Raw genomic sequence first — 19,702 nt, forward strand, 5'->3', positions numbered from 1 at the left:
ACGTAAATATTTTCAAAATATATACTGTATGTGTGTGTATTTATATATACACATAATAAACATACACAAAACACACACATATATTATTCAAACAAAAACTTTTATTTTGGATGCGATTAATCGCGATTAATCGTTTGACAGCACTAATTTCAGCAAGATTTGATAATTACACTTTCAGTATCCCAGATCACATTGCAGAGCTCCAGAGGCCTCATGTATAAAACTTTACGTAGATTTCATCCTAAAAGTTTGCGAACACACAAAAGCCTACACCAGAACCTGCCCTTTGTAATACCCAGTCAGAGGAAGATTGTGCGTACATGAATCTCCACCCTGTCTCCTCCCCAAAATAACCATATATGGAGCTTAGAAAGCCTAGTTTTACGATGCATAACGTCATCTGCATATCATTTCTATGCATATTCCATACATGTGACACCAAATAGTAAAATAAAATACCACATAGTATTTTAAATTGTTTTAAACAAATCAAATTTATGCATTTTTGCCTATAAGGTAAACATATTTTTAGGATGTTTATATAGATTTTAATGGAAAGAGATGGACCTTTTTTATTTATTTATTTAAAAAAAAATTGCATTGTAAATAACTCTGACTCAGCGTGTCAATAACAAAATATTTAGAAAATAAAATGTGCATATCTTAGTTTCCTTCAAATTATGTCTTTTAAATAGAGTGTGTCACTATATTGGAACGAGGTTATCATTAGGCTACACTCTTAAAAATAAAGGTGCTTCACAGTGCCAGCATAGAAGAACCTTTTTGTCTAAATGGTTCCATAAAGAACCTTTAACATCTGAAGAAACTTTCTGTTTCACAAAAGGTTCTTTGTGGCAAAAGAAGGTTCTTCAGATTATAAAAAGGTAAGAAAAAGATGGTTCTTTAAAGAACCTTTGACTGAATGGTTCGTTGTGGAACCAAAAATGAATAAATAAGCAAGCCCAGCCCAGGTGACAAAAAGTAACGCAAAAGTAACGTAATGCATTACTTTCCATAAAAAGTAACTAACAGTTTTTTTTATTTTATGGAGTAATGCAATATTGTAATGCTTTACATTTAAAAGTAACTTTCCCCAACACTGTGTCTGTCATTACGTCCATGTTCCAAAGTCATCAGACGAAGTCAAGTTCACATCAATGATCATTATTCGCCAAAAAAATATTTTCTCAGAACATGCTATTTGGAACAAATGCACCATGCGCCAAGTAATCCTTGCTGTGGTTAAAACATTAAAACACATCATACCACAGAAAAATTATTCGAAAGCAGCACATCCACTACAAATATTTCTATTTAAGTTCATATGAAAAATTTTTTGTAACTTCTGGATAATGATTTCATGAAATTTCAGTGCTTGACTCCATTAATGAGAGTGTCATATTTCATCTAAATGTGTATTATCAAATGTAAACAGACTTTAAAATCATTGTTTACTTCATTATTTCGCTCACTCCAGTAAAAGCATGCGTACGCATGGTCGCGAGTGTCCGTATGGTGCGCACATATTTACGCCAAGTTCATTTTTTATAAATGTTGTTATGTGCATGGAAAATTGCGTATGCACATTTCTATGTCCACTTTGTGTGTACGCAACGTTTATACATCAGACCCTATTTAGGTTATGCTGGTTATCAGTCATATAAACATAAAAAAATAATTGTTATTGTTATATATGTGCTATTAACTGTTCTTTTCACCTATTTAGAGAGCATGTACAGGCAGCAGAACTGTCCTCTTCATCAAATAACCCTGAGAATTACTGTTCAACAATCTTTAGGAAGTGAGAGTGAGAGGTGAAAGGAATGATGGAGAATATAAGAGAAAGAGGGAATAAGAGGAGGTTGGGAACCCTTCCATAGTTGGAGTTGGATGTTGGATTGAATGCAACAATTCCAGGTGGGTTGCTGCCTGTGTAAGACTTGATCCAGTCCTGGTACCGAGAAACTCTGACAAACACACTGGGATATTTGGGATGATCACATTTTTTTCCAGTAAAACTCGAAATGCCGGACTGAATCCACAGGGAGCCATTCCTACTGAGCATTGGACCTCCAGAGTCTCCCTGTATTGACAAATAGTCAGCATTTATATCTCTGACAGTATATAGCAAGCAACTGTTATAGACATACTGTAAATATGCAATAGTGTAGCCCAATGGTAAAATATGCCGGCCGTGTTTCCACTAAAGCATTTTGTTTTTCAATTACTTCTAGTTGGGCGTGCTGAGCATTTTTCTCATCACCAAGGGTGCATCTCAATGCTCAAACTGGTGCTTCCTCGCTATCCTCTATTCTGCTCTCCCTGCTCCTATCCATGCTAGGCTGCGTGGATGGGCAGGGAGTGTTTGCCCAGAACAGAACCATTCCCCCAACCTAAAATGTATGCTAATCGTAAGTTATATTGACGATAGTGGTCCTAACAGAAATATGCACTGGAGTGTTTCTCCACCAATATGCAATTATTAAAGCTTCAACTGAGGGTGCTCTTGCTTTCATTTGAGGTCTTAATTTTAGTTCACCGATGAGTAGTGTTTTGTAAATTGCTTTGCATCAAAAAGGGTTAAAATTAGTGACTGGTACCTTACCGGACAAATACTTTTCCCTCCCTGATTTAGCAATCCATCACTCAAAAAAATGAAACCTTGACTTTAATTAATTTTTTCTTGTCAACAGGTTCCACATCATATTCCGTGTGAAGAACCATCCATAAGCGTTTTTACAGTCACTGTTGCTCACAACTGGTATCATCACCTCCTGCAGAATTTTACGAAACTGGCCTGTGACACAGATGAGAGGGCAAAGTTTAAGGCTTTTAAAAACTATTTCTAGGTGAATTGTTGAGGTTTACAGCGAATGTTCACTCACCTCCAGGTTGTAGCCTGCCCCATCCAGTGACCCAGCTCTCCGTACCTGCAGCAAATGTACTATTAGCAGTAGACAGACAGACCGGCCTAATGTAATCAGAGAAATTCACAGCGGAGGAGAGCTGGATCAGTGCTATATCATTGTCAAGACTATAATCATCATAATTAGGATGGGTGATGATTCGTCCCGCTGTCCTGTTTGTCTCATAAGGGTTTGAGCCGGATTGGCGCAGACGCCCGAAGTACATCACAATGTTAGACACACCGAATCTGACAATAGAGAAATCACACTATTATCAATAAGCTCAGTGAAGGACGAAGTACAAAAAACAAGTACTTGAGTAAAAGTACAGAAACCCTAATAAAATATTACTCCAGTAAAAAGTACTAAATACTCCTTTTGATTTTTTTCTCGAGTAAGAGTACAAAAGTATTTGATTTTCAATGTAGTTTAGAATCAAAATTAAAAAGTACTGATCAATGAATGTTTATTTTGTAACATTAGCATATATAACAATTTTGTATTATATACTTTATATAACCCTACTGCTCAAAATGCCTGGGGGAGGGGGACTTGTCATAGCCAATCAATATAAAAAAAATAAAATAAAATAAAATAAAATATATATATATATATATATTGAATATATATATATATGAAGAGTTAATGCAAAAGCCTCTAAAAGCCTTCTTGGTCAAAATTGAGATGACAATACTGAGTGAATGCTCTTCACACATAGTACATGTTCATCAAGTACTTTCACTTCAAATGCGCTAAATCTCAGCCTCAACCCATTCAGAAGTACCAGTACTTACATAGAAACCTTATACATAGTAGCCAGAAAGAAATGCTAATTTTAAAGAAAAACATCAGACGTACTTAGAGGCTTTTGCATCTGAACTCTTCATATATATATATGGTTTAGGTGTGTGTGTGTGTGTGCATATGTCCCTGTTACACTTAATGTTTACACATTATATATAAAGAGAGAACAAACGTAATTCTATTTTGTATTTTATTAATATTATTTTGTATTTTATTTAATATTTTTAATACTAATGATACATTTCATAGTGTTTTTATGCATTTTACAATTATTCCAAAATAATAACTAAAGGCAGTAACAGTTTGAACAATATTTTGGAAACACTTTGCAATGTTTCATTAGTTAACATTAGTTAGTTAACATGAACAAAGAATGAACATTACTTCTACAGCATTTACTAATCTTAGTAATATTAATTTGAACATTTACTAATGCATTATTAAAATCAAAAGTTGTTTGTTAATATTAGTACTATTTGCTAATATTATAACTGTTTTTATTAACTAACGTTTAAAAGGATTCATAAATACTGTAATAAATGTTCATTGTTTGTTTATGTTAGTTAACAAATTAACTAATCTTAACACTATATATATATATTTTTTTTTTTGTGAACTTATGTTCAGCTTTTCTTTTTAATAGTCAACTTATTTTTGGGTCATCGTCATAAAAGCTCTGTCACAGAAACGAAGATATATCTTTCATTTCATCAAGCTTGAATGCTCACTAAAAACTGGCACAGTCATCATGTTTTCAGGCCATTTCAAGTTTTATTATGACATGACATTAATAATTTGGCATTAATAAATGATTTTTTTGCGCCATCAGTCGCACATACACTCACATGATCTCCGTTCTTGGCTAATTTTAAGTCGGTCAGACTTCTGAATTCCCCGAATTGTTAACTAGAAACTGGATCATTTGAATCAGTGAGTTGTTGACTCGAGAATAGCTGCAATTCGTTCAGTCCAGTATGTGAATGAAACGTTCAGTTCATTGAAAAAAAATCTGCTCATTCACGAATCGGATGCCGCTATCGCGTCTCGCATTAAGAAGGAACGACTAAAGTGTACTGGAGTACTGAAATGTACTGGAGGAAAAGTACGATATTATGCTTTGGAATGTAAGTAAAAGTTCCTCAAAACAAATACTCTGACAAAGCACAGATACTTGAAAAATGTACATAAGTAAAGTAATGAAGTGGGAAAAAAATACTGTCCACCGCTACATAAGCTTTATTTAGGCCTTAAACTTCATACTTCTGGAAGCAGTGAGCTGCATATAAAACCCAGTCTTTAGTGATGAGAGTCCCGCCACAGTGATGGCCAAAGCCGACAACATGAAGGCTGACCTGCCACGGCCAAGCCCCTGCTTTTGCCCTCCCCCCTCCAACAATCTTATTGTTTAGGGGGGCTCGACCACATACTGATGAGAGAAGGAATATATGAATTATATTTTTAATATTCTTCATACATAGAAGACACATTCTGTGCTTTATGGTCATTATGACAACTTACCATCTAACTGGCAGAGGGAACCTGTGTGCATAGACAAAGACAAAGACGAAGTAAGCAGACAATCATCGAGACAGAGCTGAAAAACTGGTTCGTGTAGCGCACAATCACTCATTTGCTTTTTACATCATGACATGAATAACCTAAATCCAGTTAGTCACCGGTCACATGCAGTGTGTATGTGAATTAGCTGCAGGCTTACATTGTGCTTTCACTGCTGACTTTGACCTAAAGCCTCATCTACTAAATTATGCATTTGTAAATAAATTCATACAAATTCAGATCTACAAAACCAAATTCAATCATAAGTCTTCAGATGCAAAGGTTTTTACAATCATGAGAAACATAAATTGCTAAGTGTGTTTACAAAGGTTCTTATAGGAATTAAATGGCTTGTGAGTTATTAAACAACTTAAGCAAAATAAATGTACATCTAATTTTGTCATGTTATAGACATTTTGAACAATCTTACCTGCTATGTAGAGAAGTATGACTCCAGCAAAACTCAAAGTGATGTTGAACTTCATACTTCCGTTCTTGTCTGTGATCTGACTGCTGTTTCTCGACTGTCGGGTTTCTGATGAGATGGAAAGCACCCCACCACTACGTTTTTACAGGTGTGATCGAAGTGATGAAGTTCCTACCAAATCTAGCATTCACATTCACAGACAATTTTATACATTTAATCCACAGTCCATCTCCATATATAGTGCCAGTATACGGTAATGGATTGTGGATTAAATATATAAAAATGTGTGAATGTGTAATGCAATTATGTAATGCAAACAATGAGCAAATTTCCATAAACACTGAACTTTCTAAAAAGACAATCTTTATTTTAAAGACCCAAGACCAGATGCTCTGCACTGACATTGTATTGCCCTGTTTATGAGTTGGTGCTTTATCTAATCAGAGAATGTACTTGCATGTACTTTCATAATTCTAACCTACTTACATAGGTACCTCTATATCGCCACAATGTGAGAAAGACACTATTCATACTCAAAATACCAGAACAGTCAATCATCGTTAAAGAGTGTTCTGTTAACAGCATTTCAGACCTGGAGGTATATGCAACATTATGACCCTTTGAAAAAATTAGAAGTATGAAAGTGGAGTTTTTACAAGAAGTGGATGATCGCTGGTTTCTCCACAGTCACACGACAGGTAAAACCAGATGACTTTCTAGTAAGTCACAGTTAGTCACATTATATTGGGGGAAACAATGAAGATCTTTTTTAGAAACATACTCTGTATTTGCAGAATAAACAAATAATTCTTATAAGCATAGAGAACATCTGTGGTTTGTAATGAGCACAGTTTGACCATCATGACCAGGCCCGGATTGGCTAATCAGGAGCACAAGTTTTTTTTGTTGGAGATATGCAAACAAAAAATAAGAGATAAAAAATGAATAATAGAAAGCGCAAAGGCGGTGCTGAAAAGGCCAGAATAAAAAAAAAGAAAAAGAAAAGAAAGAAAGCTCTAGAAAAATACAATGAATTACATGGCAATATTGCAGATTTACAGCCTACTGGACATGTAGAATATGTGCCACTGTTGCTACATCATTTGTTGTAAAGCTGAATCTGATCTTCCTTGAGTTTCCTGCCGGTCCTTAAAATTTCAGTCCCCGCTTAAAGCACTCATAGTTTCAGATCGACTGAATCACGCCTTGACACGCTCTTTGTTGTGAAAATGAGCTGTAGCCTAATGCAAAATTACACCCATTTGCACATCATGAACAAACGTTTAGAAATACATTAATTCAACCCCGATAGCAAGGTAGCATTGATACAATGTTGAGTTTCTTGGTTCATCATCTTGGTTGAGACTGATATTTCAATATTTATACTTACGCTCAGGTGCGTTTTTTGGTATTTTCGCCTAAATTTGACATACTCAAATTCAAATGTTTACCCTACACACACACAATGGAGGAAATTTTAAAAAATGGTTTCATTGTGTGTTATAAATAATCATACTCAAAATATGAGTGTAATTCTTTATAAATAACATTATATATTTTTCAAATATTACAATAAACACAAAAAAAACATAGGCGCTTTTGGAGTTTTAAAACAAATTATTTTTTTGAAATTCTGTAATTCAGGTTCTATTAGGTCTATCACAATCTAAAATAGAATCCACATCCTCCAGCTTTATATCATTCCATTTATGTGCATTCTGTATTGGGATACTGATTCAAAGCATCTTCTTACCTCATCAGCTGAGCCATCCCTGTATCCAACTACCTCTTCCTGCCAACATCTTTGCATCCCTGGACCAGAGCTGAGCTAAACCGATAGCCGCGGCTGCTATGACCTTCAGAGCGTGAAATAAACAAATAAATGATCATTCACACAGCGCTGTAATGATTCCATGTATATTTACTGTATATTTACTGAAATGCATAATGTACAGTCCTTTTCTGTCAATAAACAGTTTTATCAGATTGTTAGCTGTGCTATCACATTTCAAAATAAAGATTCAAAGATCACAAACGGAGAAAACACGCTGATAAAGCCTCACCAGACGCGCGTCCATTCCTCTCCACGGCGCCGCTGAACGTTCTTCATCATATACAACTTGGTGAGATTGCATTAGGAAGACTGCTTAGATTATATAATAGAGTGTGGGAGGAAGGACAACTTCCAAAAAGTTGGAAGGAAGCAGTTGTAGTTCCTATTAGGAAACCAGGGAAAGATCCTGCAAAACCTAATAGCTATAGACCAATTGCGTTGACATCCCATATAGGTAAAATTATGGAACGTATGGTAACAGACAGACTGGTCTATTTTTTTGGAGAAGTGGGAATGAATTGATTCTTATCAAAGTGGATTCAGGAATGGAAGAGGGACAATGGATCCAGTACTATGCCTGGAAGATGAAATAAGGAAATCCCAGGTTAATCAGGAATCAGTGGCGGCAGTCTTCCTTGACGTTGAGAAAGCGTATGATATGATGTGGAAAGAGGGGTTGTTGATTAAGTTACATCTTTTGGGAATAGGAGGGAGGGCCTTTAACTGGGTAAAGGATTTCCTGTATGGACGCTCTATTCGGGTGAGAATTGGGAAAGAATTATCTGGTAGTTATATGGTAGAAAATGGACCCACCTCAGGGTAGTGTTATCAGTCCACTGCTCTTTATCATCATGATAAATGATGTATTTTCAGATTTAGGGCCTGGGATTGGAAGATCGCTGCCTGTTTGCAGATGACGGGGCCTTGTGGAAGAGGGGAAGAAACATAAAATATACAGTAAGTAACGTCCAGGAAGCAATAGAACAGGTAGAACGATGGTCAATGAGACGGGGTTTTAGATTTTCAAAGGAAAAACTCAAGTGGTTTTCTTTACAAAGAAAAAGATAGGGGAAGAGATTAATCTTAAATTATATGGACATGTTCTGGAGAAAGTAGAGTCCTTTAGGTTTTTAGGAATGGTTTTTGATGCTAGGTTAACATGGGCAGGTCACACAGAGAAAGTTTTAGTAAAGTGTAAAAAAGTATTAAATGTGATGAGGTGTCTGACAGGAGTGGACTGGGGGGCGAGCAGGAAATCATTGAGGGATATATATGTTTCTATGTTGCACTGATTAAGTCTGTTATAGATTATGGTTGTATAGCATATAGAGATGCAGCAAGAACTACACTGGCTAAATTAGAAGTAATACAAACCCAAGCACTTAGGATATGTAGTGGGGCTTTTCGGACATCACCTGCAGTGGCATTGCAATTAGAGACCCAAGCACTTAGGATATGCAGTGGGGCTTTTCGGACATCACCTGCAGTGGCGTTGCAAGTAGAGATGGGTGAGATGCCTTTACATTTAAGGAGGGAACAGTTGGCAGCTAACTATTGGGCAAACCTACAAGGACATGGTAGGTCCCACCCCACTAGAGTAGTAATGCAGGTATGCTGGGAGCATGAAAGGGTTAAAAGTCAGAGTTTTGGATGGGTATGTGGTGCTATTGGAAAAGACTTGGGTTCGGAGGGTATGGAATTTAGTCCGACAGTTCCGTTGCCAGTCAGACCACCTTGGTTGTTTGTGGAACCTATAGTGGACATGCAGATATTAAATAGTAACTTAAAGAGTAGCGTGTAGGTGGATTTATGTGAAGTGTTTTGTAATTATCTGAATGAGAAGTTTAATGGGTATCTGGATATTTACACAGATGGGTCTAAAGATCCTCAATCTGGGCAAACAGGGGCTGCATTCGGAATACTAAAAATGGGAATTAAGGTACAGAAGAGACTGTCTGATCAAGTATCTGTATTTACAGTGGAGTTGATAGGTATCGGGTTGGCTCTACAGTGGGTAGAAGAAACAAGACCAGATAAAGCAAAAGGTAATTTGCTCAGACTCTAGTGCAGTCCTAAAGATTTTGCAATAATTTAAGTCACAATCAAGACAAGACATAGTATAGGAGGTACTAGAATGTTACACAAGGATTTCTCAGTTGGGGGTGAAGGTAAAATATACATGGGTACCAGCACATGTGAGGGTTAAAGGAAATGAAATGGTAGATGGTTTGGCAAAACAAGCCAGTAAAAGAGAAGTTGTTGAAATATCAATCTCAACAAGTAAAGCAGAAGCTAAATCAAAAATCTGGATGGAAATTATGAAAAAGTGGCAGAGTAGTTGGGATAGAGAGGAGAAAGGGAGACATTTATACAGAATACAACAGAAGGTTGGGACAGGGAAGATCACTGGAAGGAATCGAAGGGAAGAAATAATTTTCACTAGGTTAAGGATTAGACATTGTGGGTTAAATAAGTGTTTACATATCTTAGGTAAGCATATATCAGGAAGATGTGAATTTTGTGACAGTATTGAATCTGTTGAACATGTGGTACTTGAATGGCAAAAATATGAGAGAGAAAGGATAAAGATGAAAGAAAACATAAGGAATTTGGGGGTGCAAGGGAATTCACTTAAGGAACTTCTGGGAAAAACTTCAAATTATTTTAGTACTCATTTATTTAGCTTCCTGAAGGACACTGATATAGCAAATAGGATATAGAATACAGTTTTGGAAATCATTATTATTATTAATTAAAGGGGAGGGGGGAGAAGAGAGTTGGAAGTCTCCCTTCTAGTTATAGTCTGTCTAGCTCCGGTTCACACTCCAGTACAGTAGGTGGTGGTAATTCACCATTGAAGTTGAATGCCAACCGCCGTTAAACATCAAGGAAGAAGAAGAAGAAGAAGAAGAAGAAGAAGAAACCCACAGTAGATGGCGCTAATGTGAAAATACAAGCTGGCAATAAAGAAGAAGACTCTTCTGAGGTGAAGCGAGCAGTTCACGGTATTCCACATATACAACCATCAAACACACTTATATTGTTTGTTTAAGCGACTTTTACAGGCTCATTTCTATGTTGTTTTCATCGGGTTCAGCGCTACTTGTGCGTCTTTTCTGGCGTCTTCCTACTGAAATAAACATTTAGTGCAACAGCAGTGAGCATGTGAGGAAAATAGGTTGAGTTCATTCAGACTCCCTTTGGATCTTCTCTACTCTCCTCTAATTTTTGCCAGATCAAATCTATTAGTTATTTTACATAGTTAAAATATACTGGAACAGATTCTGCTAAATACTTTGAGGCTCATCAATATTAACAGAGCTGCTGATTAGACTCTTTATTTCATGTCAATAGTTCCTGTTTTCACCGCATTTATTATGCTGATGTCTTCAGATCTCCTGTAAATTGCCACTTGAAGATAATTTCATAATTTCAACAGACTGAGGGTATTTGTTTGTTACAAATATGTACATTAATTCTTGTTTATGCTTTCAAATGTTTTCTTACCATTTTTTTTATATTTTACAGTGGCCGAGAGAGCTCAACGCACTGCAAATAGAAGAAAAACACCTGCAAATTAAGAAAACAACTTTGTACAACACATGTGCTGCAAATGCTTACAACACAACCAAATAAATAAGAAATAAAAAAAACCCACCTGCAAATTAAGAGAACAACTTCATCAATTTGACAACACACGCGCTGCAAATGCTCACAACGCAAACAAACAAAGAAACTCGCTGCAAATAAAATTCTTTATTTGTTTGTGTTGTGAGCATTTGCAGTGCGTTTCTTTATTTGTTTGCGTTGTCAATCTGATGAAGATGTTTTATTGATTTGCTGGTGCTTTTTCTATTTGCATGTGTTTTCTGAAGTTGTAACGCATTGAGCTCTCTCGGCCACATACTATTTGCAAGAATTTACATTAAATTGTAATCTGATATGTTTCTTAATATATGACTGTTTTTGAATAAAGACGCAGAATAATGTTAGGATTAGTAATACAAATTATTTATGAATTAGCATCAGTTACTTTACGATGAATAGACAGACTGACATAAATGTTTAGAAGTGTCATTTATTATGAAAACAAACTCAGTAGCTGATATATTTTTTAATTTTGGCAGATTAGCTCTCCCCACAAGAACCCTGCAGAATGAAACGTGCTGAAGAACAAACAGGTTGGTATTTATTCTTTATTCCTCATTCATTCATGATGCTGAAGAACAGTCATGATTCATAGAGCCATAAATCATAAGATGTTCCTGAAATCCCTTTCATGGCATCCAACAATCTCTGCAGCGGAATAAAATACAGATAGAGAAACATAAAGACAATAAACACATGATTGCGACAATATATGGTTTATCTGTGTTCTTCAATCCATGCAAGGTATTTTTATAACAATAGAGTATATTTATAATGCAACAAAAATCAACATAGTCTTTATCACTTTGCAGAATTCTTAAGCAGGCTAACTGTTTTATTTTACATGTATTTTATATCTGGTTTAAAATTTGCAACAGTGTTACCAGAATTTTAGACAGTTTCAAAATAGTTTACAACATTCTTATTTTTTTTTAGGAATAAACAGTAAACACCAACATGTATGATGTAAATGAACTTTCCAGAATGGCTGACAGGGCTGTAAGCATAACTTACAAATCTGTAACAGTACACAAGCATAACGGTTAGAGCAGGGGGCAGAAAAATAAATATAAAACTGCTTTTATTTTCTTATTTCTTATTATTATTTTTTATTAAACAGGGGTCTGTTAAATAGTGTCTTTGCATTTAAATAAATTCAATTATAATTACAAAAAAAATCTGAGTTATTGCTGTAATATGGAGCCCTTTTTTGCACATTACTATAATATTAAAGGTTACCATTAACAACAGAGACCAAATTATTAAATTTAGTTACTATTTATTTTTATATATAATAATCAACACTCAAATAAAAACACAAGGCTGGTTTTGCATCAACTTCTAAATCTAATGATCAAACTATTTTTCTATTTCAATTCATTTTTTAAATATAATTAACAAAGTGGCTGTCATAACTTCTTTTCATTATGAATTTACATATATTAAGTAATTAAGTCATCACAAATAGGGCTGTGTATCGTCAGCAAAGTCACGATACGATATATATCACGATACTGAGGCCACAATATGATTGCTCTAAATTTCAGCAAAGCAGAATTTAGTAAAACAGCTGTTTATTAAACACTGCATACTACAGCGCCATTGCTAACTATAGGCAGAACAGACAGTTGCCCGCTGCATTAGGGCTGGGTTTTGACACAAATTTCACGATTTGATTTGATTAAATTTGGCTTTCGATTCAGTTTCCGATTTAATTCGATAATGATTATTTTTGATATATGGTACAGTACATGCCAAATTTTCTGAAGGACAAAAAATTCTCTCAACTAATGCTGTAAAATATACATGAGTCAGTTGGTACCACATTACTATACTGAAGGTTCAAATTAACTGATTTGAATACAAGCATTTAAATTACACTCAATGAAGATTTTATAATAATAAAATTACAATTACATAATTATATTTCTACTCTAATTCATTTCTAATTTTATTATTTTTTTAAAATGGTGGCTGTCAAAAAAACTTGATGGATTTATTCAAACATAAATTAAACATTGAACAACAGCAAAAAATGAAATGAAAATGCTGAATGCACTTGGCCGAAACCCGAAACAGCTTTTTTAATAATGATTTATTACTTTATTACATAAAATAATTCTGAAAGACCTAATTTAACTTAATAATTTTAATGATACTGAATAAAAAAAAAATACAAGCCAATAAAATAACCACATTTTTATTGAAAGTAACACACAGTGACGATGGTTAGAGGAAGAGCGAAACCTGTGCGCTGAATTATTTTCGGCCATTTTTCTCTCAGCTGAAAACTGAAAATGCCATTAAAATTATCGGCCGAAATTTCGGGGCATCCCTAGTTCTTTCTCACAGCGAAATTTGCTTTACTTTGTGTTTCTGGTGTCCCATATTTACATGCGTATACATGGAAGTCAGAAAAGGTTACTGTGACTGAACCTTAATAATTAAAATGTTTTTAGTAAAATAAATTAAATGTCGATCTAAAAGTTGGTGACAAAATATGACAGTAATATATATTTTAATGTTAATATCACGTTAGATAATTGTGTCTTTGATCAAATATATTTAATAGTTCTCACTACAGAAACATGGGATCTGTCTATAATATTTAAAAAAATACTTGAAGATCAGTGTACATGGAAAGTTGCAGGGACGTATAATCTATAAAAAGGTATAAAAATGATTGTAATATTTTATAGCAGTTGTCTGCTTTGTTACAGCAGGGCTCACTTTTATGTGTTCCTGTTTTTGAATTATTTTGATGTACTGAAAATGAAATTAACTCTAAACTTTTTCTTTAATTTCAGAGCTGATGGAAAAGAACGAGGAGAGTGAAGAACTGAGTGAAGTGGAGGAGGAACATCATGACAAACCTGGAGAAGAACCTTTAAGTCGCTCAAAGACCAAAAAGACATTTTTAAAGAAAAGAAGAGCCAAGAAATCTACAACCTGCACTCAGTGTGGAAAGAGTTTCAGAAGGAAATATAATCTAGAGATTCACATGCGGAACCACACTGGAGAGAAACCGTTTACATGCACTCAGTGTCGAAAGAGTTTCTTAACCAAACGTAATCTTAATGTTCACATGAGAATCCACACTGGAGAGAAGCCGTTCACATGCGATCAATGCGGGCAGAGCTTCACACAAAAACCAGCCCTTAATGTTCACATGAGGATCCACACTGGAGAGAAGCCGTTCAAATGTGATCAATGTGGAAAACGTTTCACGAGATCAATAAACCTTAAAGTACACATGAATATCCACACCGGAGAGAAGCTGTTCACCTGCACTCAGTGCGGAAAGAGTTTCACAAGGAAATATAATCTAGAGAATCACATGAGGATCCACACCGGAGAGAAGCCGTTCAGATGTGATCAGTGCAGAAAGAGTTTCTCAAGTAAACCAAATTTTGACGTTCACCTAAAAGTTCATACCGGAGAAAAGCCGTTTATGTGTGATCATTGTGAAAAGAGATTCTCAAACAAACAAAGTCTTCATGTTCACTTGAGAGTTCATACTGGAGAAAAACCATTCACATGTGATCAGTGCGGGAAGAGCTTCAGACAAAAACCAGGTCTAATGGAACACATGAAGATCCACACCGGAGAGAAACCGTATGTATGCGAACAATGTGGAAACTATTTCACATCCAAACATAGTCTTGATGCTCACATGAGAGTTCATACTGGAGAGAAGCCGTTCAAGTGTGACCAGTGTGGGAAACGTTTCACGAGATCAAGACACCTGAAAGAACACATGATGATCCACAATGGAGAAAAGCCATTCACATGTGATCAGTGTGGAAAGAGTTTCAGACGCAAACACAGTCGTGAGATTCACATGAGAGTTCATACCGGAGAGAAACCACATGTATGCCATCAATGTGGGAAGGGTTTCCTCCGATCAGCACACCTTAAATCACACATGAAAATCCACACTGGAGAGAAACAGTTCACATGTGATCACTGTGAAAAGAGATTCTTACATAAACAAAATCTAAAGATTCACATGAGGATCCACACCGGAGAGAAGCCGTTCACATGTGATCAGTGTGGCAAAACATTTCTTAGGGCATCAGTCCTGAAGGCACACCTGACAGTTCATACGAAGGAGAAACCGCATTCATGTTCTGTGTGTGGAAAGAGTTTTTCACTGCCGCAAACTTTACATGTACATCAGAAAACACATAGTGGTGTGAGAGAGTACATGTGCTTTGAGTGCGGGAAGACTTTTACTTCAGCAAACGGTTTAAAACTGCACCAGAGGATTCACACTGGAGAAAAACCTTACAAGTGTTCACACTGTGACAACACGAGATGTTCCACACTGGAGAGAAGCCTCACACGTGTGATCAATGTGGGAAGTGTTTTGCTATTAAAAGTTACCTGAAGATACACAAGAAGATCCATGCAGTGGAGAAACCAGATCACCGCAATCTGAAATCACAGTAAGTAGTTCATCTTTGTCAACAAAGTCTGAAATCTTGAAGTTAGTTTGGTTTGTGTGCTTAGAGATTCTTACACAAACAAAATCTTAAGAGACACATGGGGATCCACACCGGAGAGAAGCCGTTCACATGTGATCAGTGTGGCAAAACATTTCTTAGGGCATCAGTCCTGAAGGCACACCTGACAGTTCATACGAAGGAGAAACCGCATTCCTCATCATGTGACCTCCTTTATTTTACATTTTGTTCATAGAAATGTCATTCACTGCTGTAAATTGACAATTGGTAGATGTTTTCACACAGTGGCTCTCATTTATAAAACAAGCGTACAATTGTTTCCATGTGCAAATTGGCATTTATCAATGTGCAAATACTGTCTGTCAACAAATGCTGATGTTTCTCAGCTTAGAGGTCAATCAGCTTGTGTTGTGTAGGAAACAATGTGATTGCTTACAAATTACATGTCAAGCCTGTGCCATCTAGAGTTTTATGACCAAACTAGTGATTTATAACACAAATCATCTTCATGACATTAAAATAGATCATAATCGTGCACAGCAGTTGATGGGATTAAAATGACTATTGAACTCATCAGTGATCTTGATTTGGGGGTTTTCATCACTTTTCATTTCACATCTGTCTCTCATTTGAAATCTCACTTGATTTAATGTTTCTTTTAGACCTGATGGACATGAACCAGAGAGAAAAAACAGAAGAAGAAAAAAATTGTGAGCTGCACTCAGTGTAAAAAGAGACTGACATGGGTATCAGTCCTGAAGAAACACCTGAGGATTCACATAAAGGAGAAGACTCCTTTGTAATATTACAGCAGAAAAGACATGGCAGTGTGAGTTTAAGTGAAGAAAGTCCTTTATTACAGAAGATGAGCTGAAAGAGCACCAGAAAATTCACACTGGAAAAAACCTTTCAAGGCCTAGTTCAGGGAGCTGAAGAACAGGCCATAACATGTTTAGGGAATGTATTATTTTTTAACTTGTTCTTAATTGTTTTTCATAAGAACATCTAGTTTATCTTCCACTTCTACTCTTCCATGCATATGCAAGATATACTTTTGCAGCCAGCCACTTTGCTTCTCTTCATCTCTTGTAAATCCGTAAAGAGAGATCTGTCTCATTCAGATTAACTTTTACTTAATTTTTGTATTTGCTTCAAGTAATGATTGATTAAACACATTATTCCTATCAACAACTCATTGGTAATGTCCATTTTTATTTTATGCTCATTCTGTTCGTATCAAGAATAATTTTAGTTCTGAAAGCCATGAAGTTTGCCTATTATATTTCCTTTGGGGTTTTCCATGCTTAATTCTCAATTCAGGTTTTAAAATGCCTAAAATATATTTCACCACACACATGACTGACATTGAATGAGATTAACAGTTTCACTCTTGATATCCAGTGTCATACATACTCACACTGTCATTTCATAGAGTTTGTTCTAGTCAGATAATGTCTCCATTCACACCAGGAGGCTTCATGAAGTCAAAGCAATTATTATGAACTTTAAACAACACACGGATTGTACAAAATAAATTAATTACTGTCTCCATTTCACCACAGTTTTACACAACCAGCTGAAAGAGAGCAGATGGAATAAAGATAACTCGCTCGCGCGTCCCTCATTGTCTTCTGAGGAGAGGCGAGCAGTTCACGGTATTTCACATATTTACACAACCATCAAACACACTTTATACAGTCTGTTTACGCAAAATTTTACAGGCTCATTTCTGTATTGTTTTCATTGGGTTCAGCGCTACTTGTGCGTCTTTTCTTGCGTCTTCCTACTGAAATAGTGCAGCAGAGTGATTCTATAATTGCAGGTACATTTGGTGTCCGCCCGAAGGCATTTTTTTTCTGCTTTTTTCAAGTGGTTATATTTTTAATTATTTTAATACTGTGTTACTCATTATTACGAATTACAAGATGTTACAGTGCATAACAATAATATTTTTTGCAAAAAGAGTCTTAAATCATGAAAATCATAAAAATCATGATTTTCTTGTTGTCCGTGTCCGTGTTGTTGTAGTCAGTGCATTTTTTCCAACATGTCTCCTTGTGTAATCAAAATATTTTATTATACTTTTCTTTTGGTAATATTTCATTCATTTTATTTATAAAAGCCCCAAAGAGTCATTTACCTAATTCTACAGAAAAGTCTATGTGCTCTCTCAATAAGAAAATATGTTAATCTAAAAAGTTCTTACACCAAGAGTTATTTTATAAAGTGTCAAATCTGTTACCACAATATCAAAAGGAAAACAGATTTTTTCATTGATCACACTTTGTGTTATTTAAAAGTCTTTTAACCATTATTTCAGTAGTGCCATGTGCTCTTAGCATTTATGCTAGCAAGTGGAGTTTTTGGCAAAAAAAAAAATATAATTGTCAATTCTGTTACCGTCAAACTCTGTTACCAAGGTAGAGTAACAATGCTGACAATGAGGTAACAGAATTGACAGTCCATCGGACAATTCTGTCAATTCTGTTACTTAAAGGGTCAACTCTGTTTATGAACCATTTTCACAAAAAACTATAAAATTGTTGTTTAAAATCTAATAAACATCATTGATTTATTTTTGCACCCTTATAATATTTCAACAAAATATATTCTACTCTCCCAGGATCAGTAAACAGTCCTCCATAAAATGTGCTGCACACATCTGAATATTTTGGTTGAAGTGTTCTGGAACAGTGTTGTTAATACAACTTAACCACTGATTTCTAGTCCTGTCCTTTTTTGGAAGGCCAAACAAAGTAGTTTCGCTTTCACAACGAAACCGCGTCACACATGGAGGCCTAGAGTGAGCGGCGGCGGTCTACAGAGAGCAGAGGCCGGGGGCTAGTGTGAGGAACGGCCGGAGGGTTAGAGTGACCCCTTTAAATCTGCAAAGACTGAGTTTATTAAAGAGGAGAGAGAATATGGGAGATCCAGAACCCTGCAGAATATAACGCACTGAAGATACTGAAGAACAAAAATGGTGTTTATACTTCATTCATGATGCTGAATAACATTCATGCTATAAAGATTCGAGCGCTTCATCAGATTTAGATAAACACTTAAACTACGAAATGTGTACAAAAGTTACTTTTTTGACTTTCAACAAATTGAGGTTTACAAACTTTTATACTGATTGTTAATATCAGGCCAAATTAAATGTTTTTTTTGGCATTTATTTTATATCTGGTCCACAGTTTTTGCATCAGTGTTACAAAAACTTCTCAATATGGTTTACAACATTGTGATTTTTGTTATTTTTTCAGCAAATAAACAGTAAACACCAAGATGTATGAAGTAAATGAACTTTCTAGAATGACTGACAATGTTGTAAGCATAGCTTAAGCAAAATCTGATTTACAGTTACTGATAAAGTTGTATTTCTCATAAATTATAACAGTTATTCATAGAGATTATTCTTACAATAACAGTATTGATGAATGTGATCAGCACTGTACAGTTTGTGTGAAAACTGAGACAATGGATTGATGTGATTTTTTTTGTCCCATCATGCTGTATAAAGAGCGCAGATGATGTCACTTCCTGGGTGTCACAAATTTAAGAAAGGCTTTGTTTTTTAAAGGGAGGGAAATCATGTCAAAAGTAACAGGGTTGAGTTAAGCCTGTAGGACACAGATATTGCTAATAAAAAAATTCTATTTAAAACTAGTTAAAGCTGCAGTCAGTCTAGACTTTCAGCATGTGAAATTCTTGCAGCAGTTGTGAAATGGGTAGGGGTGTCGCGATATACCGGTATTGACAATAACCATGATATTCAAATCATGAAATATCGACATCGTGTTAATTTAGGGTGTGACAATATACCACAATATTTAAAATGAACAGGACACTTATGATAACACGACACACAAATAGCCTTCTCTGAACAGAATACCTCCTACTTCTTTAGACTAGAAAAAATCAGGCTACGTTAAATACTATTCATCAGTTAAAAATTAATGGTAAAATATCAAAGGACCCTAAAAAGATTTCAGAGTTTTGCTCCACCTTTTACCGTAAACTATATGCGTCACAATATGATGCTAAAGCCTCAAATGATTTC

General features: G+C 35.4%; 2 protein-coding genes across 2 annotated transcripts; one reads left to right on the forward strand and one right to left on the reverse strand.

The window, feature by feature from the left end:
* Positions 1-1,187: 1,187 nt before the first annotated feature.
* LOC107731663 (suppressor of tumorigenicity 14 protein homolog) lies at positions 1,188-5,752 on the reverse strand. Its single transcript, XM_016542813.1, has 6 exons — positions 5,698-5,752; positions 5,229-5,249; positions 4,971-5,136; positions 2,886-3,154; positions 2,722-2,797; positions 1,188-1,236 (listed from the first exon to the last, which is right to left on the reverse strand). Exons 1-6 carry the CDS (start codon positions 5,750-5,752, stop codon positions 1,188-1,190), a joined length of 636 nt encoding a protein of 211 aa, XP_016398299.1.
* A 4,694-nt stretch (positions 5,753-10,446) lies between these two features.
* On the forward strand, positions 10,447-15,845 carry LOC107731664 (gastrula zinc finger protein XlCGF57.1-like; the record flags this gene model as incomplete). The annotated part of the gene is made up of 4 exons (XM_016542814.1): positions 10,447-10,533; positions 11,656-11,709; positions 13,984-15,162; positions 15,699-15,845. Coding segments are annotated over exons 2-4 (1,351 nt in total), but the record flags the coding sequence as incomplete, so codon positions are not given.
* Between the last annotated feature and the right edge of the window lie 3,857 nt (positions 15,846-19,702).

Source organism: Sinocyclocheilus rhinocerous, unplaced genomic scaffold (assembly GCF_001515625.1).
Source record: "Sinocyclocheilus rhinocerous isolate Xijiao unplaced genomic scaffold, SAMN03320098_v1.1 scaffold5418, whole genome shotgun sequence".
Lineage (NCBI taxonomy): Eukaryota > Metazoa > Chordata > Actinopteri > Cypriniformes > Cyprinidae > Sinocyclocheilus > Sinocyclocheilus rhinocerous.